This window comes from Agelaius phoeniceus, chromosome Z (genome assembly GCF_051311805.1).
Source record: "Agelaius phoeniceus isolate bAgePho1 chromosome Z, bAgePho1.hap1, whole genome shotgun sequence".
Lineage (NCBI taxonomy): Eukaryota > Metazoa > Chordata > Aves > Passeriformes > Icteridae > Agelaius > Agelaius phoeniceus.
Genome location: NC_135303.1, coordinates 57647312 through 57674228, shown reverse-complemented (window position 1 = coordinate 57674228; position 26917 = coordinate 57647312). Strand labels below are relative to the sequence as shown.

At 36.9% G+C, this 26917-nt stretch overlaps 1 protein-coding gene across 1 annotated transcript in view; it reads right to left on the bottom strand.

Annotated features, from left to right (window-relative positions):
- Positions 1-17536: 17536 nt before the first annotated feature.
- RASEF (RAS and EF-hand domain containing) overlaps positions 17537-26917 on the bottom strand; it is a 32509-nt gene continuing 23128 nt past the window's right edge. The window contains exons 11-17 of the mRNA XM_054652623.2: positions 26743-26880; positions 26502-26649; positions 25542-25623; positions 24393-24507; positions 23415-23534; positions 22376-22452; positions 17537-21281 (exon numbers count right to left, since the gene is read on the bottom strand). Of these exons, the coding sequence (XP_054508598.1) occupies positions 21173-21281; positions 22376-22452; positions 23415-23534; positions 24393-24507; positions 25542-25623; positions 26502-26649; positions 26743-26880 (789 nt within the window). The 3' untranslated portion in view covers positions 17537-21172. The remainder of the gene's footprint in view (positions 21282-22375; positions 22453-23414; positions 23535-24392; positions 24508-25541; positions 25624-26501; positions 26650-26742; positions 26881-26917) is intronic.

Sequence of the window (26917 nt, the reverse complement as noted above, 5' to 3'; positions counted from 1 at the left end):
GGATCATATGAAAGGCCCTTTTTTGGCTAAGTTTCTGTTTCCAATAGCATCCAATAGTTAATTTCTTTCTAAAAGGGTGAACTCTAGGCTTCAGCAAGGGAGAAGTGACAAACACATCCAGAGAGACCTTTTCTTAAATGTATCTTGTAACAGACAAGTAAGCGTGGTGGTTAATCCCAGCCAATACACAAATATGCAGACAGCTGCTTGCTCACTCACCTCTCTATTAGGATGAAGAGAAAATAGGAGAAAGAAGATAGAAGTCCATTGGGTTTGTTCAGACCATAGATGGGGTGCCTTCTATAGAGTACAGAGCAGAATACAAGGCTTGCCTGTTGTTGAGAAGCAATGACAGCTCAGGCTGTCACCAGCTCACTTGCCCAGCTCCTTCTGAGGTTGGTCCTCCATTCACTTGGGTTGCTCCTACTGTACTACTTCCTACAACATACAACTCAAACAACCAGTTCAATATGTATAAATGATAAGGTTAATGTATATCCATTACAATCTGCACCCCTTTTCCCTTTGGATAGAGTTACCTTTGCAACAACATCCACACACTGCACTTGTGCCAGCATGAATCCTCCATGGGATGCAGTTCCTCTGAGGGCGTGCCTGCTCCAGCATGGGTTTATTCATGAGCCATAGTGCCTTCAGGGGTTTTTGATCTAGTTCATAGTTGACTCCATCCATATCTGGTATAGCAGCACATGAATGGAAGCATTGCCAAGTTTATATACTGGCCCAGGCACATGGGAATATGTTGCTATCAAAATGGCATGGCAAAGTAAGATGATAAGCAGAACAGCAAACAACAAAAACCAAAAACAGTCATGGGCAAGCCAGAGGCTCCAATATACAGTAAAGTAAATGAGCCTCATGGCAAGCATTAGAGCCTGCCAATAAACAGCTAAGCAGTTATAACAGCTATAAATTCAAACTACAATCAGTCTGATGTTATCTTGCACCTCTTAAGCCCCATTGTGCAACAAAAAATCCTGTGGTGGGTAGGGCAGATACCTACACATCCAGCCAGTCACTCCTTATCCCTTGGAAAGAGGAGAAAACAGAACAGAGAAAAGAATATTCATGGATTAAAACAGCCGGTTTAATAGGGGAGTTAAAATTACATGTGGAAGCAAACAGTTTCACTGTTTCCCATATGCTAGAAGATGTTTAGCCACCTCCTGCAAAGCAGAGCCTTAGCAAACCATAACACACAATGATTAATTGGGAAAATACAAGCCAAAACAACAAATGTTCCTAATCCCTCCTTCTATCCTTTTATTGATTTTATTGCTTTCATTGCTGACTGTGATGTTATATGGCCTAAACCAACCCTTTGGTCTTTTGGGGTCAGCTCTCCTGCCAGCTTCCTGCCTAGGTCCAACCCTGAGAGGGGAAGGTGAGGGAAGAAAGTGAGAAAAAGGGAAAACCATGATGCTGGGCAAAGAATACTCAGCAACAGCCAAAATATGAGTTGTTGGCAACAGTGTTTCAGTAACAAATTCAAAATAGCATCATACAGCCTGCTATTTAAAAAAAAGATATATAAATATATATATATATAAAACCCCAACCCACACCCAAAACCAACCAAACAAAAAGAAACCCTCTATCTCAAATAGATACAGTACAGTAGGCATGAAACCTTACATTTATACAGTGAATTTCCTTAGTTCCAATAGCCTTTATCTTAAGGTCTTCCTGAGGTTATGGCATTAAGCATTTGTTTGGACATAGTGTGCTATTACTAGAATTCATGGCCCTCCTCTGTACTTGCTTGAACAGGTCCATGTCCTTCCTTGGTTGTAGACTTCAGAGCTGGAGCCAGTGTACCAGGTGTGGCCTCAGCAGAGCAGAGCAGAGGGTAAGAATCCCCTCCTTCTCCCTGCTGGCCAGGCTGCTGGGAATGCAGCCCAGGACACTTTTGGCTTTCCAGGTTGCAGGTACTCATTGCTGGGTCATGTCCAGCCTCTCATCCACCTGCACCCCCGAGTCCCTCTCAGAAGAATCTGTTCATCCCACAGCCTGTGATGGAACTGGGGGTTGCCACAACCCAGGTGCAGCACCTTGCTCTTGGTCTTGTTGAAACTCATGTGATTCCCATGGTCCCACTCCTTCAACTTGACCATGCCCTTCTGGATGGTTTCCCATGCTTCAGGAGTGTCCATGGCATCACTCAGCTTCATGTTATTTGCAAACTTGGTAGAGGTACATTTGCTCCCTTTCCTTATGTCATTGTTTAAGTCATCAAACAGTACTGTTTCCAATATGTACGTCTGAGGGATACCACTTGACACTGATGTTAATAAGGACAGAGAGCCATTGGTCACTACCCTCTGGGGAACCAACTCAATTCAACCAACTCCTCATCCACCAAAGACTCCACACATCAAATCATCTCTCCAATCTAGACAGAGGGATGTTGTGGGGAACCAGGTCAAAGGCCTTACATAAATCCAGGCAGGTGGCATTCACAGCCCTTCCTTTGTCCATGAATATAATTATTCCATACCAATGATCTGAATGCCCTGAAGGACATTTTGATCACCCAAAACCTATGCATTGCAAATTCATCCCTACCTCCATGGCAGACTAACAATGATCAGTAGTCCAAGGGCCTTGGACATCACCAGGAGCCTCCTGGTGATGTCCTTAACCCTGGCCCCAGGTTCACACAGCATATTGGACTCCATTCCAATTCTAAGGCAATCACCTACAACTATATCCTGTCTTTTTTGTTGTTGTGGAAGTGGTTGTGATAGGAGGTGTAGGTCTTTCAGACACTGGTAGCACCTCCAATGGAGGTGGGTCTTCATCCATTCTCATCATTCATTGACTGTCCTTCCATGTACAGACCCTCTTATCTATAGTCTCCATTCACTCTTTTATTTTGACCTTCTATCCTACTGCCTTCTTTCTGTTGGGGGGACAACAGACAGCCCAGTTAATCTTGTTTTGTTTCCTGGTGGCTGGTTCTGTCTCAGAGAGCTAGGGTGTTGTTGTTCCACAAGTGAAAAAACATGCTTCATCTCTATTGGAAAGGTTCTGTCTGGGAAATTACACAGGGAAAGGGAAAAGGGAAGATGAAAGACAAAGGACTACATGACTTTAGGTACCCCTCAAAAATCAATACACAGATCAATCCTTCCTACCACATAATAAGACCTGCATCCACAGCAATGTGAATCAAAAAAGAGAATCACAGAAAACTATCAAATAATTTTGTAAAATTAATTTTGAATTTTCCATGTTGGATATTGATGCAGTAAGAGATTACACACAAGTATGACTTCACATATTTTTCATCATGTTTAGAAGTAATGACTCTCATATATACTCTACTTCTCTTCCTCTAAAATTTTCATTTCAGTTTTACTTTTTTTGTGTTGCAAGAAAAAGGAAGACTGCATTATGCTTATTATAATTTTATCCCTTGCTTACAATTACAGCAAATTTTTCTAGTTAAGAATTTTTTTCTCATGCTTCTCTCTGCTTAAGGCTATATTAAATTTATTTTGATGTATTATCAGAAATTACTCAACCATTTCCATGAAAAAGCCATCCAAAAAAAAAGTGAAATCATCCATTTGTATCAGGTGGTTTGTTTAACAGTACTAGCCACTTCACAACATACATTCTGCAGAACATAAGAAAACAATCATAAAGTTACATTTTCTTCTTTGATACAAGTGTAGAGATTTGAAGAAAAAATAGTTGGAAATCAGAGAAATCTTCTTTTGTCCAAGCTGACACTAAGATTTGTATTTTAATTCTTTGAATGTCAGTCTTTCCTTGACATTCCCAAATCCCTTCAGATAGCAACTTGGCATTCTGTACTTATTGATGTGAGACTCTTATGAAAAAATTTATCAGAGATAATACTATGCATCTTGCAATATCTTCTTGTAAAACCAAAAGAGAACTAAGTCTTCTGCCACACAGAGCTATATCTAGGATGAAAAGATTAAGCCTACATTTGGTTGCTCTATCTTCTGCAACAGTTTTTCAAAAAATGTTTTACTCTTATCCCAGAGTCAGGGGTCAGCTACAAGAATTTCAGGTGTCAACTCGCCCATGGTTTCTAGATAACGCACTCTAGTGATTCAAGTAACACCATATCTCTAGCTACTTATGTCAACAACATAAGCAATAAAATGTAAGAATTTCTTCTTGCGCAAGATGAATCTAAGGCTGACATGTGAACAATGACTATTACAGGCTCTTTGGCCCTATCAGGTTCCCTTGATCACCTGAAACAATGGAAGAAAAAAGATTAACCAAATCAAACTACAACACCCAGATCACTGCTCCAGCAATTGAAGCAGCTCACAATATATACTTGCATTCTAAGCAAGGTTTGAAAACCATGTTTTCTTCTAGACAAATGGTGCTCACCACTGAGCAGGGTTTATTACTCAGAATAATTTATTTCAAGCAATTTATTTTAGCTCTTATGCTTCTCCATTATACATTTTACATGTTTCCAATATATAGTAGAGACCAGCTCCATAGCCCACATTCTTCTGCCTCCTCACTGCTGGGCATTCAGCTGTCTCTAATTGAAGGAAATAAAGTTTTAATTAAAAAACTCTTAGATTAAGCAGCTGTTTGGTGAGCTTAACTGATATGAACCCAGCCTCACCAATACCTGATTTACCTTGACAGCAGGAAAAACAACTTGCATGGAGGCACAGCCTAAGGTTTTCTCAAAATAAACAGAGTTTTGTAATACAGGCAGTGGTTCCTGTTCTATACTTTATTAACCAGTGTAGTTTCATACTGAAACCATGAATAGGGGGGAGATTGGGGGGGATGGGGGGAACGGGGACACACACTGAAAAAAAGGATCAGATAAAAACAAATTATAAATGAAGACTTTCACCATTCCAGTTAAAGTTGTCTTGCAACAATTCTCAAAGTGCGAGAGGAGCTTTATCTTTTTGCATGAGCTCAAAAAAAAAAATTCATTAGACCAAATAAGGAAGAATTATTTGTCTGTGGGGTTAAATGACCGAACAGGGAGTTCTGTTTTTCGAGTGTTTAAAGTGTACCTACTCATGGTACCTCACAAAAAGATTAATTTCCATAGCTCAAGTATATATGCATGTCTTGTGGAAATGTTCCTGAATCATGAATGGAAAAGTACTTGAAACAGCAGCTCCAAGATTACCACAGAAAAATGGAATAGCAAACATCTGATGTCAATATTTCATAGAATCATAGAATAGTTCAGGTTGGAAGGACTTTAAAGTTTGTCTATTTCCAACCCCTCTTCCATGGACAGGGACATTTTCCACAAGATCAGGTGGCCCAAAATTCTGTCCAGCCTGGCCTTGAGCATTTCCAGGTCACCCACAAATTCTCTGGACAACCTTAAATAGTGTCTCAGCACCACATTGTAAAAAACTCCTTTATCTGATCTAAGTCAACTCACTTTCTGTTTGAAGCCATTCCTCTTGTTCTATGATTACAAGCCCTTGTAAAAAAGTCCATCTCCAGCTCCCTTGTAGCCCCTCTTTAGATATTGAAAGGCTGCTGTAAGATCTACCTGGAGCCTTTTGTTTTCCTGACTGAATGGTTACAACTCTTTCAGCCCATCTTCACAGGGGAGGTGCTCCAGCTCTCTGATCATCTTCATGGCTCTCCTCTGGACTTTCTCAATGTCCTTCCGGTGATGCATGCCTTAGAGCTGATGCAGCACTGTGAGTGGGGTCTCACCAGAGGAGAGCAGAGGAACCAAATCCCTTCCCTTGCCCTGATTGTCACACTGCTGTGGATACAGCCTGGTACACAACTGATTCTCTAGGATGCCATCTCATGTCCAGCCTCTCAACCACCAGCACTCCCAAGGCATTTTCATCAAGACTGTTTTAAATTCATTCTCTGCCCAGCCTGTATTTGTGCTTGAGATTTTCCTGACCCTAGTGCAGGACCTTACGCTTGACCTTGTTGATCTTCATGAGGTTCACGCAAGCCCATGTCTCAGACCTCTTAGTCCCTCTGGATAGCATCCTTTCCCTCCAGTGTGTCAAACACACCACACAGCTTGGTGCTGCTTGGGTGCACTCCATCCCACTGTCCATGTTGCTGACAGAACTGTTTAACAGCACTGGCCCCAACACCAACCCTTGAGGACACCAGTCATCCCTGGTCACAGGTCTCCACCTGAGCCATTGATTGCAATTCTCTGAGTGTGGCCATCCAGTCAATTCCATATCCACTGAGTAGCATATTTCCTGCTAGATAAAAAAGGATGAAAAAAATCACCAGTGTAGATTTCCAGCCATTTTTTGGCAAACAGCTACATGTTATAGATTCTGGAGAGTACTCTGGAGACAGTGTAATAACCACAATTTGTCATGTTTCTCCAAATAAGTTCTCTAACTGGTAGTCATTTGCTTGTTAAGAAAAAAACCTTTCAGGCCTTCTTAGTCTCTTATTTACTAAGTTTTGATGAGATAAGCCAAGTGAATTTAACAATCTTTTAAATATTATCTAATAGATCTTGCTGATTTCAGCACTCAAAAATAGTTGCTCAACTATTACCTGTCATATCCCTCTTTCCCTAGGTGCAATCAGTTGTTTCAAGTCTGGATTGAATTCTAGATTTGGAATTTAAGCTATTGGAGTTCTAATGTAGGAAGCTCACTTGCAAGACAACCCTTCCACTTTCCCACACTTGAGGAATTACTAACACCAGAGTTTGAGATGGAATTTCAGTGACATATGAGAAGACACAGCTGGTAAGACTCTCAGATTCAAAAAACTACTTTCTTACTTGTTCCAGATCAACCTTCATCTGTCGCTGGAAAAACAAATGAACACTGAAAGTAACTGCTGAGCTCTAAGCACCTTCAAGAAAGCAACTGGAGAATGACCAGTTAGTCAGTTGAAATATGGGGACTACCCTTCTAGGGGTGCTCCTTGCTTAACTTTTGTCTGATGGAGTTTCACTTATCTGCTAGGACAGCCAATTCTACTCTGTCAGTTTAATCATTTTGGAGTACTGGTAACACAAGGGTTAAGCTTATTCTTGCAGGCTAATTGAAATTAGCACCACAATGCCCTGTAGTAACTTTTCACTTGTGAAGATTCTGTAAAAGTCACATGGATATTTGTCTTCCTAAAACAACTTTCATAATCAATTCCTCAAATACACTGCCAATTAGGATATTATTTTTTTATACAGGAATGAAGATCTCTTCATTTACAAAAACTATATTTGACAATAGTCCACATTTCAATTGTACCACAATAAAAAGCAACATTTACATCAATTAAAAAGAAGTGGTTCAGCCATCTATTTTAATATATATATTTAAACCTAATTAGCCTATTAAGTCAACCTGATTATGTCTTTTTAAATGACTGCTTTTCTTATTTGCTAAAAGTAAGCTTTTAAACACAAAATACACTAAGCAGCATTTCATCTGAATCCTATCAAAGTTATTGAGGCATGAGTTCTATATAACCAGTGAAGCAGAAGGCCATGCTGTTACATGGATAAATGCTCCAGAGTTACTGAAGCAACACAAAAACAATCATACAAACATGGCTTTTGAAACCTCATAAGCAACTCATTTTGGAAAAATCTGTGTGGGGGTGTGTGTATATATATTAATAGGCACACACATGAACACACACACACACACATACATATATATGGCATTTGACATCAAATCTCCACAAGAAATACAGCTAGACTAGCTTTTAAATTATTGTTATCTCACTCAACTCCTCTCAAAAACCACAGGAAAAAAAAAACCCAGAAATCAAAGCTTTCTATGAGACCTAAAAAAAAAAATCCTTTTTCCTTATGGTTCCAGTTCAGGAAAAGGAAAAGTAACAATTCACACTTTGTCTCTGGAAGCACCATCCCCTCACAGTAGCTTCAACCCCCACCATCTTACAAACTCCTTGTGGGGTCCAATGGGTCTGTAATACAACTTCTATACAGTTACCCTTTAATTTGGGATTAGATCCTACCTTTACACAGTCAGGCTTATACACAAGTTTGTATGGGGTTTCAGCATTTGCTGCCCAGGGCGGCTGGAGAGGTCCATTGGGTGCTTAAGCCTGAATGCCCCAGCTCCCAGTCCCCAGCAGCTGCAGCCACCAACATGTCCTTCAGAGAGATAGATTATGTCAGATCTGGGCCTCTTCCAGATAGTGGATACGGGACAATCTTGAAATTCTCTGTCATAAAAAACCCCCAAAACTTACATAAACCAATGGGAATCCATATAAACTTGTACAGCAGAGTCCCATGGAAGGGCTGTGCCCTGCTCCCCCACAGGGTGTGCAGGAGCTCAAGGCAGCATCAACACCCAGTCACCCAGTGTGCAGCAAGGACACATGCTGCACACAGACTGGCTGAGCACAAAGTATTATCCTTCTTCATGCAATTCACCTGGCACTGCAGAAGAGCATGCTTGGAGTCTACAGCCCTGATATCCTCTCAAAAATAGGTGCTGTTGCAGGCAGTCCATATAAACAGCACTCTCTCTAGACCTCCACTCACCCACTTTAGTTTCTGTTCTCATCTCTCCCCAAGCCTCTGAGCCTATTTCCTTCCAGTAATTATTAAATTATTTCATTCATTACACTGATTTCCTCTCCACACTCACCACAGTCTCACTGGTCTGCAACGGAGCAATATGTGCTCTCTCTTCTCCCACAGAAAGGACCATATTTTGTACACACAATATGGGAGAGGGTCCGCTCAAAGAAATACACCCTGGGGCTTATCCCCAGCAGTAGATATCAGGACCCACCACCTCACCATACCAGTCAAGCCAGGGGACAATGTTTTATAGTAGCTGGGAGCATAGCCCTGTGGCTTCACCCTCCCACTCCCACTCTGCAGCCCCTCTGCTGAGGGGGAACTATGGGTGATGCCTCAGAGCCATGGTCCTGCTTCACCCTCACTCTCCAGCTCCCGGGATCCTTATCCCACCTTGGCCCACTAGCACTGGCCAGCACCAGCCAGCACCTTGCCAAAGGTTGGGACCTTATAGGTAGCCTTATGTATTAGTTTATACAGCATATGGCAATTTTTGATTCAAGGATGCCATGACCCCAGGGGGGAATCAAGATCTCCACAGCCACAGGTAGTTAGCCTAGACCTTATTAGCAGGGGCAGTGAGAGCAGTGGTGGGCTAGTTCTCACCTCAACCCACAGCCTCCACAGTAAAGGCAAAAACTCCTGTAGCATCAGGTCAGCATCTTTGTTCCAGGGTCAGAGGTTCACCACTTAATGAGTCATTTTTTCTATGTTTGCAAGTGTTTTCCATTGCACACAGTAAGGCTAGCATGGGGCTTATTTGTTTCCAACTGCAAACATTTGTTCATTACCCTAGGCTGATCAGCAGGGTAAAGAACTAACCTTTCTGCATCGATGAAATGGAGCAATGAATAAGTAAATACCTTGGGACTAGCCAGTCTTAACATTTACAGATGTTTTAGTTGAATTGAGTTAATTGTCAATTAATGCATGCCTCTACACTAACAAAAACTCTAATCAGGATATTCGCAAAGTGAATGTCTTCTACTTATATTTTTATTATTTGCTTACTCAAAATTAACATAGTCAGGCTAGCAAGATACACATATAAAGAGATCCTTAGAAGAAGTAATCTCTTAAGCCCACAAGACAGTCTAGGACACAAAACACAGCACACATCCCTCATTCTGTAAAACATCTGTCAGAGGAGGTAGAATGGGGTTCTTTCCCTCCATTCAAAGCTATAATGAAATGCTTGTCACTACAGAAAATTTCCCTAACAATGTTTTTTTTCATAATAATAGTAACCTAAAAGACAAATGAAATAAATCAAAGAATGAAATTCATCCAACTATTTTTGCAAGGTGGCAGCTGGCACCCATAGTCACAGCACTATCTGCTGCACCACAGACTCCAACAAGAGAACAGCCAAACCAATCTACAGCAAAAGTCCAGTGTAGTGGGGGTGGGGAGGAGGGTGGGAAGGTGGTGTAAGATTCTTGAATGTGAAATTTTAGCCTTGGGGGAGTTTTCACAAGCAAGTAATAAACAGCTCAGAAAGGCTGTTTTAATGAAAACAGAACTGGATTTAACTAGCACAGGGCAAATGCTCTGCTGTACAAACCCATGTCTGGACTGGATGTATTTCTAAAATGGGGGGCTTGAGTGTCAGCTTTTGCAGCACGAGCCAAACCTGAGGAGTAAAATAGTTTTCTGTTGGACATTGCTGCCCTCCAGTGACAACACAGAAGATGCAACTGGGGAAGAGAGCTTTTGCTGCAAAAGGTTTCTTTGCTCTCAAGATAAGTGATCTTCTTCTCAAATAACTATGACAGAATTTAATGACACTGAAATTTTAATTAACCTTAGCCTTAAAATATCATTTGATTAAACAAAGTATTTGAATGTAAATAAGTACATATTTCTGCAAATAAAATGGGTAGTGCAATACAATTACAATCAGCAATACTTCTGCGTGTCAGTAAAATTGTGCATGACAAGCATTTCAGAAAAGCTGAAAGCAAGAAAGCAATATTACATGACAATTAGTTAAACAACAAATGGGTGTAATTTAGGTATGAAACTTCTTATAGACGTGATAGTGTTTACACTACTGGGGACTTTCACAATAAACATTTTCAGACATTTCCACAAAAAGCAGTGTAAATCATAAATGTGCATCATTGCCTTCATTCCAAAAATTGCCCAGCATTTCAGTGGGAATAAGTGACTGCTTTAATATTTGCTAAAAATTAACCTGTATTTTTTTACAAAAAGTGTGTTATATGATAGACAAGTTGTTTGATAGTCCTTAATATTGTAGTTCCAAATTTTCAATATTTTGTGAATATTGCTTATAGATTTTATTTTATTTTGCTTATGGATTTGTATTCTGATGGGACCTTGCCCGTATTGAAAAAAAATTGTGAAAATCATAGTCTTTGATGCAGTTTCTTGATGCAAAATCTTAAACCTATGTTTCACCAGGAAACAAGTGTGTTCCTTATGGGGAACATGATCAGAGCACATACCCAGGCCTTGCAGATCAGTCAGTTGTGAGGACACATATTTTTTTGATTTTGCAAACTTGTCTTCTGTAGCTAGATTCAGTAAAATTCTCTTCTGAATCAGATTAATAGTTAAAAAAACATGCTCATGCACTTTTTATCTTTCAGTTTTCCAACAGCTTTTGTATTCTTATGCACTTGTGCTCTGACAAGCACAACACATTCCCTTTTTCTGGTTACCCCAGGACTACAACACTTCAGATGAATGCAGCAAATTATTTCCTCTATCATTAGTAAACCTTTTAGTTCTGCAATGAACCTGGCAGAATAGTGTGCTATACTAAACAGCTATCTGACTTATACTCAATCTCTGGGACACATAAGTGCACTCCTCTAGGTTCTTGCACTGCACTTTTCTACTTCACCAAAAAGTTGTGATCTGAAAAGAAATAGTGACAAAAACACACTACCTGAAATATCCCTGAATTCCTACCTGAAATTTCCTTCCTCACACTACCTGAATTTCCCTACCTGAAATATCTCAGAGGAAGTGTCTACCACCTAAGCTGCTTTTTAGTAACATGGCAAAGAAATTATCATGATTATCTGAGAAAATTTTCTGTGACAGTCTGGGAATGTCAGGAGACAAAGTCCATTGTTAAACAGAAGGGATGGATGTTTGCAAAAAAACAGATATGGGTGAAAGAAAATCAGAAGATATGAATGGAAGGGTGTGGAAAGCATGGAAAGAGGATAGTGAGTATGGGATGGACAGACAAGTAGAGACACAGGATAAACCAAAAGATCGTTTCCCATTCTTATATGAAAATAAGAATGAGAAAACTTCAGAACTTGGGAGAAAAACAGAAAGTCTTTTTCCATGTGCTGTGCAAACAGTCTTTTAATCTTCAAATATTTGCTTATATTTTTTTCAATAAACTACTTTCCTTAAAAAGAAAATATTTTAAATTATTGATATATAAAGTACTCCCTTGCCTAAATCCTAAATCACAAATTTAAGGTAAAAGTAAGGAAAAGATGGAATTTAACAAAATATTATGACTTAACAAAATGTTTATAGAACTTGTCTTTAAAGAAAAAGATTAAGGTTAAACCTTCTTATACATCTTTCATTTAAAAATATAAGCATGTCCATGCTTCACTGGTTGGGTTTGAAGGCTCCACATCTGGCTTCAAATGTATTCTTTGGAAGTAAAATTTTACTACTTTTATTCAACAAAATCCTATCAGTAACTAAACACAAAAGATATTTCAGACTTTAAAGTACCTATTTGTTTCATACACTTTAAGTGTCATATTTATTTTGAACTCACTTAAAACCTTGATTTGTCATCATGTTCTCTGGGAAAGCAACTACACACAGGCTGCATGACTTCTACCCACCCTAGTACATTATTATTTGTAAATACACTGAGAGAGAAAAAAAAGAGAGATGAAAAGACACAAGACTTTCTTTAGCAAGAAAAATCTCCAAAACTATCCATTATGCACATAAAATCATCTGTGTATCTTCCCCACTTAAGGACAGATTTTATGTCCATCACAGCACTTTGATGTTACAATTATTCACGTTCTTTTTCAAAAAGCATAGCTGTTCTGTGAGAACTATAATGCTCAAATGGTCCATTGATTCTATAGAAAAGACACTATTGCTCCTTATGACCACCTTGCAATGTAAATTATCCATGTAAATCTTGAGAGAAATTCATTGTGAGGCACTTCTATACTCAAAAGTTGATACACATTCTCAGGTAAATACAGAATGGGATACAAAAATTGTTACAGTAGCCTTGCCAGGGTGTAGAAACCTCCCTTGTGGGTCCCCCTGATGGGGAGACCCCTAAAAGGTTCTGTGCCAGGAATGAGAGAAGGACAGGGTTCGGTTTTTGGTCTTCAGATTACTGTTTATTTTTTCTCTTATCAAAAGTTCAGCACACCGTATACATGCCAGACTTAGCATACAAAAGTAACAAGACACACTGGTTCAAGGTCTTTTAAAGCTATTTAATCCAATTAATTCTTAGAACATATTTTACTTCTACCTTTCTACCAATAACTAATCATTTGTCTGTCCACACAACATCTGCATTGCGGTTCTTTCTAACCAATCACTCTGTGCTACCAACACTGCAGAAAATGGAGTAGATGAAGAACAAGAGGGAGATCAGACAACGCCCAAAATCCTCCATCCTGTCTTCTATTTACCTCCATACTGAAAACCCAAAACTCTAAGTTTTTCACTCTGTGATAAACTACACTACTATCTATTTCACACACTCATAGATTCTGATTCATCCCAAAGTTTTGGAAGCTTTCTCCATGGACGAAGGTTAAAAGCAGTGTTCTCCTGGGGATCAGGACTTCCTAGGACAGGCAGAGAAACATTCCCTGTACCCTGGGTTCCAACACCTGGAGACCTGGTTGAGTCACCAACCCTGAAAGAATTTAAGACAAGTAGATGTGGCACTTACACATGGTTTAGTGACGCCACTGCTGCGTTAATTGTTGGACTGATGACCTTTAGGATCTTTTCCAACCTCAATGATTCTGTGATTCTATACGCAAAGTAGCCCACAACACTTTGCAATGAAGTACTAAAAATTCTCTGGTTTTCAAAAGTAAAAAGTAGTTGCCAGTACATGTTTAGCAAGACACAGCCTTGGATATAGAGCAGACGTACACTGAGAAAAAAACACGACAAGATGACTGATGTCACCCTTATCTTTTACGAAAACCACTACAGAAAGGGTTCTGTGATCCAGGATTTTAATTTTTTTAAGGGAAAGACAGCAGTCATTGTTTCACATGCATGTATACATGCAGCATAAATACATAAATGTGTGCATGTTTGTATATAAACAAAAAGAAGAAAGAGTATATATTCTAATGTTTACGTGTATACAGGCATGTGTACATATATAGCTCCCTAAATGTGATTTTCCAGAATTGGATCATTGCTGTACAAACCAAGTTTATTAGTCACTGCTTAGCCTTACACTATCACTTGTGTTTGGTCACTTCTGATGACTAGGAAACACATGTGGAAAAAGCATACGTATTCTTGTGCATTTGCAGAAATCTCTTAGGAGAATTTACTTCATCTATACAGCTTTGGTTCAGATTCCCAGCAGTTTGATCAAGTATAATGAGTAAGAATTGCAAGAGTTGGCAAGGGCTGTGTATGGTGAAGCTAGGATTCTTGTGGTCCAGAACTCAGCTATGGAAAAGTTTAATATTACAGCTCTGATTGTGCCAGAACAATGTCTTTAGTTTAGCATAAACACTAGCAGAAGTATTTTGGAAAATATCAACTACTTCACAAACTGGTACTATAATTCACAGTTTGGGGTTTAGATTAATCTAAAACATTTCACTCAATAAATAGCTTCTATTTTTATTTTCATCACTTACACACATAGTTTCATACAGTACCATCTGCTCTCACAGACCTGGTTTTAGTTAGACATTTTTCACAGTTAATTTGCTTCCTTATTTTATCTTAGAATGTGCATCTATTTAGAATATAAATGTTAAGTGAGTTTGTTTTCTGGAACCATTGCAAATCTCAGGCACTTTAACTTACTCAACTGATAAAGAGAACTTTGATAAATTTACTGCAAAATTCCTGAAGATTTTCTCCAACTAATCCAACTACAGTTATCTCTAAAAATATGTTTGTGACATGAAAAGAACAATACCCTAAAAGCTACAAAAAGGAAACATTCCACAGGAATGGATACAGACTGAAGTGGAAAGCTACTTTCAGGAAAAACAAACATGAGGCAGTCAGCATTGTGTACTAAATATAGTCCCTGTCTTTTTTTCCTGTATCTTACATTTTGTCATTGATCATAAGGAATGCATGGAGGTTTTTTTTTCCATTTTTTTAAGGACAACATCCTTGATTCTGTCTTTGATTTGCTTCCTATTTTTAATTAAGATTTTTTTAAAATACCTTTTTCAAAATGAAAACAATAGCAAGTTCTTAGAAAATCTGCGATTATTAGCAGAAAGTAACAGAAAAGTTTAAACAAAACTACCAGGTGTGTATTTTTTGTTGCAGTAAGACCAGCTTTTGTTGTTGCACGCCTAATTTTCCTTGGTTTACACCACTAGATGGTGAACTAGACTTCCCTGCTGACTATGTCAGTAAAGATATAGCCCCCAATGTAAGATTATAAAAATAGTTTCTGATTATACATTGATAACATGAGGTGTCAAATATGGCTAAATGATTCAGTTTCAACAATAACTTTTAATTTGTGGAAGCAATAAAGGAAGCAAAAATTTTAATTCTTACTGCTTTTGTGGCTGGTGAAGAACAGGTTACAAAAATAAAAGGGAAAAATACCTGAAGAGGTATTTTTCAAGACATCACCAAATATGATGTCTTGAGTTCTAAAAGAAAGGAAATTGGTTTTTGAAAAGGGCATTTTGACAGTGACACACCCCTCATCCCCATCCCATCCTTCCAGGGCTTATTGTTCTGCTTCAGAAACAGCACACATTCATGCTTCAGCTCCAAATCCAATCATTAGTGGTCACATGTGAGCTTAGAAGCACAGGACTTGGTCTTACCCAATGGACTCGGTCTTGAAGGTCTTTTCTAACTTACACGATTCTGTGATTCCATGGTAACATCTAAATGGGCCAATTTTACCTGATGCAGTTTTTAATTTGTATTTTGGGGCATTTTTTGTCTTTGATATACGTCCCCCTAAGTATTTTTTGCTTGATGCCTAGAGTGTTACACGAAGCATATTTGCAAGAGGCTTGTTATTTTGGGCTACTTATTTTCTTTTCTTTCTTACTTTACCAATATCACATCTTAGTGGTTAGGGACAGCATGGCTAATGCATCTCTGTAAAGAAGTACAGCTAATTTACAGCACAGCATCTTTACAGTACAGTACAGCATCTTTGTAAAGAAGTACAGAAGATCTATTTGAGAATCACAGTAAGAGACATCTCTCAGCTCAAAGGTAATGACTGTTCATTGAGGCTAAAAATTTGGAGGCAGCCAGATACCGGTGTTTAGTTGCATCACTCTTGCATGCAACTGGCTGCAGAAGTCAGTGAACAACAACAACATTAAGCTGACAGGTCACAGATGTTATGCTGGACTGCTGTTCGTATGTACTGATAAGCAAATACACTTTAGAAAAATGGCTATTGAAGCGTATTTTATTATACAGTAATTTTTAATACAGGAAAGGTGTCAGTTTTGAACCTATATATACAAACTTACAGTAAATGATGAGTTGTTTCAAGGAAAGACAAGCTGCACTAAATCCAGTTTTAGTTGTATGAAATTTTTAAAACCTTTTCATAATTTAGAATTATTTAGAGTATATACAGACTTTTATCAAAGATGAACACACAATGGGTAAAATTTCTTCCTCATACTAGTTTAAAAAGAGATTCACATTTTACATGCTTCCTTTTATATGCAGTGGGAAACTTCCACAGCTTGGTTTTATTTGTTACTCAGCCACTTCATGATTAATTTTGTATTAGTCCAGCTATCTGAAGCTGTAACTCAAGGAGCAGAATTGCAGAGAAAGGACTTCTTTGTACAGACTCAGTAACACTTTACATATTGAGTCACATTTTCTTTTACAGGAAGTTTCCTCAAAATAAGGAATAGTTTTAAAAAATTAATAATAACAAATATTGGTATTACTAGTCCTAAGGATACCAATAAGAAAGGATTAGGACTGAGAGTAATACAGTGGAAGATAAATAATAAAATAACTGGCACTCTACAAAAAACTTCTCTAATCCATAAGTAACCCAGACAGCATTAGAGAATTACACACTATATCAAGTCTGGTAGAGGTAGTGGTAAAGGCCACTGGAACTGTACATGAGATATTAGTCCATTTTTACAATTATCTAACACAACTAGAAACATCTTGAAAATATGTTTCTTTATAATATAATGAAGTACCATGAATATATTATTCTCTTTGGTTTATGAATCAGGGATCGTTGACTACAGTATTTTTACCTAAAATGCTACCCTACCATTGATGCATAACAGCTGATAGGGGAAAAAATAGAAAACCTCTTTAAAAGGATATATATGTGGATTGCCTGCACTAGCACAGAACTTATTACTTTATTTGGAGATCTGCATGTATGCACAGCTGAATGATGTTCCTTGAAGGAGTGGCCTATAGATATTTTCCTTAAACTACATTTTAGCATCTTATACAGATTTATAACCGTAATTTTTTTTCCTAACAGAGGATTTTCTAGTCAATACAAAAGTAGTTACACAGAAAAATACTTAAGCCATGTAAGGCAATGACAGAACTTAGAAGCTGAAGTTTGTCTTATTAAGCCAGTAATATATGCTAAACAGGCACAAAGTAGTTACAAGAACTTACGTGATCAAAACATTTTTGGAGTGTGTCATAGGAATTATTGCCTCAGAAATGCGTAATAAATTACAATTAAAAAGGGTCAAAAATACAGGATAAAATAATGTTTCCATGTCAACTGAATAAAAATAATTTATTTACAGATCACGAGGAAAAACATAAAAGACATTTCTTTTTCAAATAAATACATGTCTTAAGGGAACACTTTCACCGACTAAAAAAATAAATTTGTGTGATTAAACAAACAGTTCTTATGTACTAAACAAAACCATAAAAACATTCAAAGGACAATAGTGCAACCATGTCAGAGCATAAAGCTGATGTTTGCCATTTTACCTTTTAGGCGGAAGACAAGGTAACCTTTTAAAGTGAAACAACAGAAAAAATTATGCATTCATTATTTCCACGTATAAATACATGCTTTAATTTCTAGATTTAAATATTATTCCAAATTCTTTTGCTTTAACATAAATTCAACACAGTATTATGTGAACATTCAAAATTTGATGGAGCTGACCATCACAGGATTTCTAAAATGAATTCAAACTGAGCTATAGCTATATCCCCATTTAATAGTGCATTTTCAGTCCTCTAGACGTTGATCATAAATTTCCTCCAAGGTAAAACTTTGTTAACAGCTAACAACCTTCAACCCTGAATCTTATTTAGAAAACAACACTGTTTCAAATTAAAGTTGCTTTACATGACTCAAAAAAATTACAGAACTTAATAAATTGATTCAGGCTACATAATTTGACTAAATAACATAAGTAGATTTTGGTTATTAAAATAAATGAAAAACAAAAGTATTGAAAACATCAGTGGCCTGCAGAGAGGGAAAAACTGGTATGGAGGCAAGTCCCTGAACTTACATCCTTCAACCAGCCTCTCTACAAACATGGATAGTCTCATGGCACCCTCTGTATGATAAAAATATTAGATATGAAAGCAATTATTACACATGCACGCATGCTGCTAATTCTGGGATGTGAAACCCAGAGACATTTTGCAAGAGATACTCCTGATGTTGTGACACTGGTGGAGAGAAGGCCAAGGGAGAGCTACAGATACTGAAAGAGAAATCACCAAGGTTATAGTCAAATTCTTCTACAGAATGGGGGAAAACTGTTAGAAATGTGTAGTCATTTGGGGAACTGAAGTTGGACATGAAAAGAAATGTTTATCCAGAAAAGGAGGACAAGTATGAGAACACGTTGCCCAGAATGGTAGGAGTACCTCTGTCCTGGAGCATTTTCACAGGCAGGCTATCCAACCCCACAGATAACCAAATCTAGAGCTAGCCAAAGTCCATCTCTGCTTGAGTCCTTGGAAGGCTGGACAAAACCACTTCCAGAAATCCTTCCTGCAAATCACTTTATGTGATTCTCTGTATCCAGCCAAAACACTTTGCTCATGCAGATGTGTCAATAATGTTTAAGCAAATACTGCACCTCATTTACTGGAGGCCAAGACCACAAAGCTGGTCAAACACAGTAGCTCAGGACACACACTTAGAACACTGATCCCTAGTCCAGGCTCTCCAAGCTAACAACACTGAGTGAGAAGCATTTTTGGAACATAAGTAACAGTTTATAATCTTGATCTTATCCCAAGAAAATGCAAATGCCTACATGTTGAAGGCTCACACTTCACAAACCAAGGACTATATAATCTTCCACACTTTTCCCTACTGCAAACACTGCCCAAATTAATTTTACTTCCATTTCATTCATATGGACAAAGCGAAGGGTTCACACAAAGAACACAGAAGAGGCCCTCATCAAAGCAGTCAGTTAAATTTGGCTTTTCTGCTCAAAGAAGCTAATTGAAGCTGTATTTTAATTTTTTTAAATAATGTAGGGTTAACAGCAAACAATATGTATGTGATTAGGCATATTTCTGACACACTTGAGTGTCCTGCATTCTCTGCCACATGCTTCAGATAAGTCTCAGAACTACAGTGAGGCATCCTGTACTGCTGTTTGGGAAGATGCTACAACCCTGAAATCTCCTGCATGGAATTAGGTAGCATGTGAAGATTCTCCTAGTACTTCAAAAAACCCTCACCAAACATGTTTTGTCTTCTAGGTCTGAAGTATTATACAGTGAAATAAAATGTCTTATTCATTCTGGCATTAGATTTCTCTCTCTTGGTAAAAAATTTTCTGATAATTACCCAAGGATTAGCTGCTCTGATTACATATTTGAAAGGATGCCTGAAACCAATTATTTTCCTAGTTGAAACCTTTTTATTGTTTGTAAATTATGTACCTTCCTGTTTATCAGATCCCCATGTTTTATACAAGAGATAACACAGTACAGGCCATACAGTGCTGATAAAATGCAACAAGCAGCTACTAGTCATACGGTTTTTCCATCAGTTGATGAAACTTTATCCAGGTTTGATTTACTAAACTAGGCTTCAGCCTGAAGATGTTTTATTAATGGAAACAGAGAAGACAACAGTTTTCTGGCTCTGAAAAGATCCTATCCTATTTTGATCAAAATCAGTGAAAGCTAAGAAGAACTGGATTTTGAGTGCTAACTGTACAAATGCCCATAATTTTTTACTACATTATGGAACTCTTGGGAACTATTTTAAGCAAAATTCAGTTTAGAGATGCTGACACCTAAAGCTACCACCCTCTGGGGTAAGTTTCTCAGAACTTTTCTAAAATCAGTTGAAGGAACTCTCATTAAAGTGATTGCTGCTCATTCCAGGGTTCTTTTACTGAAAAAATTTTACAAATGCTTGTGCATGTGCAGCAATTCTTTCACCTGCTGATTTAAAACTTATAAAAAATGTATTAAAATATATATTAAATCAGACTCCTATGTACTATTACAATCTTTCAGTTAGAGACTGAATAGAAGATAATTGAAAAAGCAAAGGAAAAATTACAACTTGGACCAGTCTGTAGTAACAATATGCATCTAACTTAAATAGGCAGATAGACATTGGATCATAACTCATTTCAGCAATTCTACATATCACAGGTGTTACATTCTCTCTGGAATTTTGAACTGTAATAGTCCAGACAAATGCTTCTTTCACCTCCTAGCTGTGTAGGATCAGTTATAAAGTCTATTTCTCACTTCTTAGTCAAACCCCAAGACTCAAAATGAAATACATTCTAACTAGCCAACTTTTGAGGAACTACAACAGAATACCATGCACCTGCCACTGTCTTCTCCTGATAAAGACCATTTTGGTTCCGCTAAACTTAGGGATTACTTGGACCTAGGCAACCCTTAATGGTTCGGAGTTTTCTTAAGAAATGTTTAATCAACATATACTTAAGGCTGTCATAAACTAGATAAGCAGACTCCATCTAAAAGAGATTATATTAACTGAAGCTGTAATTTTTTCTTTACCTGTGAGTGATATTGGATATTACTACGTTCTGTATATAAGAAATACGAATGCCATGAAGAAACATGCAGGTAGAGACAATAATATATGTTACAATATTGTATGCAGTGACTACTGTAGCATTGATTCTGAGCTCATTGCACTGAATAATATTACTTTAAAAAACTGAAGAAAGAGTCTATGGAGTGAAGCAATTTCACAAATTTGAATGAGTAGAAAGTAGAGTCTGGACTTTGAAGATTATATGTAGCTTCTAAATATATAAATGTATAAATCCATAATAAAAAGGAAACACTACTGAAATATTTTGGTTTAGTTGTTAACTTGGGTTTTTTTTAAATATACAAGTTATTTAGTTAAGGAAAATTATCTGTCATTTAAACATTGCAACAGGTTTTTGTGAGTGCTGACTTTTTGACAGGTGTCCCAGCCAGGCTGGTTACTGATCTTGTATCATCTTGATTATCACTTCGTTTTCGCACCTCACTGTAAAAAACAAAAACAAAAACTTGCACTCAATTAACACATTTCTATTCATGTTCATTCTTCTATTTTTACCACTATATGCTGCAGAGTTCATCACCATCTACTGTATGGCTAATACAATATAAATTAGCACAGAATCAACGTGTCTCACAAGTTTCCAATTTGGTAATCATATTGACGTTTCTATTCAATTCATAGTGATAAAAATATGAATTTTTTTAATATCTAGTAACTCCCCCATGTTCTGATTTATCTTCCATTTCTTTTGAGAAGTTTTTATTTGCGCCTGTATTTTACCGTAAAAAAAAGTATGTTCATAGCTCTAAGTACAAAAACAAATAACTTCAGTTTCAAGTATGAATTTACTTTCACAGAAAAAATGCATGTTGTTGGATGTTTTTTAGAAATGCAGACTTAAAAGCTGTGCATGTATGATTGATTATGGGTTACAGACCACTTTCTTTGAACCACAACTTCTCTTTCTTACAGGCCTTTCAAAATTATACTTTAACCAAAAATGGTTTGAAAAGGTAGTAGAATTGTAATATTTGGCTCACACACTATAACAGAAATACCAGGGTGCTAAATGTACATAAGCAGAATTTCTATCTGTAAATAATTTAGAGAAGGGGACATCAAAGAAAATATATGCAATTAGAATGGTCAGAAATAAAACTGATTAAATATTAATATGTGTAAGAGAATCAAAAATAATTACACATAGAATTATTACATTTCAAAATAAATTACAAAAGTATCATCAAGAAAACAAATCCATGTACAATTAAAATTACAATTCACTCAGCAAACAGATCTTAAAATTGTGGGCTCTGTAACTGAGTCCTGGTTTAAATTTTAATTATTGACAGAGCTTTGTAATATTTTCAAGCAAAAATTTTATTTCATTAAACTGTGAATACATCCCATCTTGCATTTATCTATAATGATTTAACAGAGTATTCTTTTCAAATTTTTTTAGCATTGGTACAATTTTAAAACTATATGTGTATCTTTCCATGTGCATTCACATACAATGTCCTCTTTATAAAATATACTCACATGTGTTTAGGTGAAAATAAAACATAGTTACTTACCGAGCAAGATGAAGAACTGCTTCTACAATATTAGATCCATCTTTAGCACTTGTTTCACAGAATAGTGCATTGTAAGTCTGTGAGTAAAAATAAAATGTTAAGCTAACTGATCTGATATGGCTCCCATGTGAATGGGTACATTTAATTACAAATTGTTTCCTGAATAACACAAAGAATGATAGTACATTTAAATGAACAGGATTTCTGCTAGTGTTTTTCACTGTCCAACACATTCTCTTTAGTATTGTGAAATAAAACAGTAATTGTTTTTTAATTACTTCTGGTTTATATAGTCTGAATTAATAAACTGAAAAAAAGCCATATTATAAACTTAATGCTCAAACTCAATCTTCTTGTCCACAAGACTGTAAAATAGTAAGAAAGTGGCCAGGACAGGTTACTTAACCTAACTTGCTAGCTACTGTAACTATAGCATCTGGTTATTGTAAGTTAACCAAAAAAAACATCATTCCACAAGTAACAGACATGGTATCTATCCCAGTATAATCAATCACTTGTGCAAGCACTCATCCATCCAAGACCCTTAAGACTCCTCCTATTATTCTACAAAATACAGGGTTTGTGCATCGCTTTGACCCATATAAATACATGCAAAAAAAACTTGTTCACACTTCTATTTATAGCAGAAAATTATTTTTTTCTTTTCGCACAATGTGGCAGGAATACAAGAGTCTCTTGAAGATGAAAATACTCCACACAAAATCTGGACAGACAGTCAATAGTGTGCCTCATATTTGAACTGGCAACTTCTATTCGGCAGCAGAAAAACTCAGTCGTCTGTCCATCCACCTTTTTATGAGAAAGACTGAGAAGTCTTTCAGAGCCAATAATGAACTTCAGCTCAGCAGACACTGAGATGTGATTTAACCCAGCAAACACCATCAAAACACGATAGATTAATGCTAAGTCCATGAATCTGCATTACATAAAATTGTCTTTGTTTACTAGTTTCTCATATGGTTTTCAGATAAAAATTCCTAAGACCATTTTATACTAATGAGGTACACTTGGACCTTACCATAGCCAGCTTTTCTCCATACTTTATAGGCACACACTTTTGCCCTTGTTCTGTAACATCTTGACGGAGATCTGCCTTGTTTCCCACCATCATAATTGGAATATTCTCATGAGTTGCATCCTGTAAGGAGTCACATCCTGTTATTGCTAGAACACTCACAATACAAAGAAATGGCTAACATCATCATGTCATATCAATTTCCTTTCCACAAAGTCTTGTACACTAGTAGAAAAAAACTGACAAATTATAAAAACTATGATGAGAATTTTCTATAAAGCACTCTAAATGTAAGCAGTCAGCTTAACTATCAGCCCGCAAATACATGTTTCCATTCCCATAAGCCTTGTTTCCCAAAAAGGAATTTAATGTGTTAAGTTAATCTAATGGAATTAGTTACTGCATCTAAATGCTGTATGACAAAATTACTAAGGGAAAAGTAACCAACTCCTATACCATGACTAAAAGAAAATGCTTTCATAGAAGATGAACTAAGTATTTTGCTTGCCACTTTCCCTCCTATTAAGCATCCCCAGCAGAAGAGAAAAACCCCTTGCACTACATGCGAATTCATATTCAAATAAAAAAACCAAGAAGCATAAGTAGAAAGAATTACTGAAAATTTCACTTAAGCTATAGGTAATTTACAGAATCTAATACATTGGTTTAAAATGCAAAGACTCCAAGGAATATTCAAGCCATCCACAAGAAGGTATCTGAAATATGCTGTCACATTCATTTTAGAAGGAAGTGAATGGTAACAGTGTCATTGCACAACATCCTTTAACACACAAAGATGTATCAGATTGAATTCTAACTGAGTATATCAGGATACATTTAGGACTTCCACATAGCTTTTATTTCTATGACAGCCTCCAGTCTGGATAATTACAATTTACATCTAATATAATTTTATAAATAAAAAAACTAATAGTACAGTGAAACATAGCTTTTAAGTTCTAACATATGCAAGGGTCTTACCTCAATCATATCCACCCATTCTCTCACATTAATAAAGCTTTTTTCACATGTTACATCATATAGCAGTAAGACACCATCTGCTCTTCTGAAGTATGATTTAGCAATACTTCGAAATCTTTTAGAAAAAAAGAAAATATTTGCATAAGGCCACATTATCAAATAATAGTTCAGTTTAATATCACTAAGATATTAGGTTTTTTCCAACCTTAACGGTTCTATGATTCTGTGATCGACCTACATGTAATTTCCTAAATTGATTGCTCACTTTACTTCCTTTAAAAAAGATGGAAATCCCGTAAAATTATTTGAGGACTTCATGATCAATTACAGCCATCTTTGTCATGAACTTTCAATCTACAATCTACAATCTTTCAATATACAATCTACTCAACCAAGTATAGTAACTAGGTATTTACAATGGATATTAAAATATCCTTCACAAATTTATTACATGAGAAGAAGGCTGATTGGATTCCTACGTACATACAGCCAACACAAATCTTGGTCAATGAACATCTTAAACTGACTTCCACAGCACTAGATTAACCTCTTAATAAGCCCTAAAAGCTGTTGGTAAAGAACTAATGGCTCTCAAGTAAAGATGTCATAGGATTTTGAGGAAACTTTACACAATGTTTTGAAGAATCATGGATATAAACTCAGCAATATACAAAGATAATTTTGACAAAATTCCAAAGTCTTTGGAAAGAAGTTTTTATATAATAAATACAATGCAAATCGGGACCATGATTTTTATGGAAAGAACAGGAGATGGGGAGGAAGTGAAGGGAATCTCTAAGAAAAGTTCTGCTTAAAAATACAGGTGTAATAAGGACAAAGAAAGCTAAAGACTAAAAACAGAAGAAACCATATGCATCTACTCCATCGTTTAGTATTGCCAAGGAGGCATACACAGATTTACTTAATTAATCCTGCAGTGAACCTCAACTATTTCTCTTGATACCTCAGGCATCATCAAAGATGACACATAAGCATTCCACCTGTCTTGAGGTCTCAGCAGAGAAAAATTGCATCTGTTTACAGATATTTACATATGGACCATACAATGAATGTTTTTTTTCCAGCTAGATGAAAAAAAGGCAAATGACAAAATAATTCAAATAAGGTAAAGTGCAGGGTATCACCAACCTCTCCTGCCCAGCCGTGTCCCACAGCTGTAACACTGTAGGTTCTCCATCAACAATTAGTCTTTTCATTTGAAAATCCACACCTGAAAAGAATCATGTGTATAGTCTAAAATAACCCATCAATAATCTTAAAGAAACCACAAATAATTAAAAGGTAGGGGCTACATATAACAGTTTATCCAAAATTCATCTTTTTTAATAGGGTGTGAGATTTCAGTCAGTCATGCCCATACTTCTGAACTGCAATAATCCCCTGAATGTATTTGCCTTTTTGGAGAAGAATTGATAGAAATTGCACTCTGAACAACAAGCAAGAACTCTCACTGCTTTATTTTGCTAAACAGTTTTATCAAAGAAGTGAAAATACACATAAAAAACTTGATTTCAAATACCAAGGAAGAAAAAGATAAATTAGACCAAAAATCCTGACAAGAGGCAATAAAACTAATATAAAAGTATGATTTGATTGGAAGACAAAATTCAGTCTTTGGAATCCTTAAAACTTAAGTTTGTTAGCTGACAAGTATACTAATATACAGAAGTCAGTCAGAAATCCTTCTAGCTGTACTTAAAGCAAAGCTTCAATAACACTTTGAAGAAATTGCAACAAAAATAGTAGGAAAGACATAAAAGAGGGAAGTGTTGAGAAAACAAGAAAGCAATGGAAAATGCAGAAAAGCTCATACACACACTGAAAGCTCCTTACACTGACATTCCTCCTCTGGTGCTTTGTGTCATTCAGAAAGAGGCTTCATAAAGAAAAATTAGACCGGTACTCTATTTTCTACTACAAACAGCTGTTATTACTAAGCTTTAGTACTCAATTAGGTCTCACAGCCTGCATAAGAAACTCTTTGTGTAAACCCCTAGCAAGGAATCACAAAGGCAAGCTTTTCATCCTCTTCACTGCAAAATAACAATGAAATTAATTTCAATATTTTAAGAAGAACACCAACTATACCTAGAGTTGCACTGGTATTGCCTTGAAATTCATTCTTGCAAAGTCTCATAAGAAAACTGGATTTTCCCACTGCTGCATCTCCAGCAAGAACAATCTTGTAAGCCTTCTCTGTACTGGGGTATTTTGGAGTGCATTCAGTTGCATCTGACTGAAAATAAAAAGAATCCCTCTTTAAATACTCATAAAAAAACCTACCCCTCTGTATCATTCTTTTCCATTTTTCCCCTGAAGAACTGGTTACCTGAGGGGTGAGAGCAGATATGTATTTCCTCGTTGAAGCAACTGAGCTGCTTCGACTAACTGGTCGTGAGGGCTTCCAGTCTAAAACTGCAGTGCTGTTAGCAGGACTGTATGCTTCTTCATCTCTGATCTCTGGAACCTGAAAGTATGAGTTAGTTCTCTGTTGAGAAAAGTAT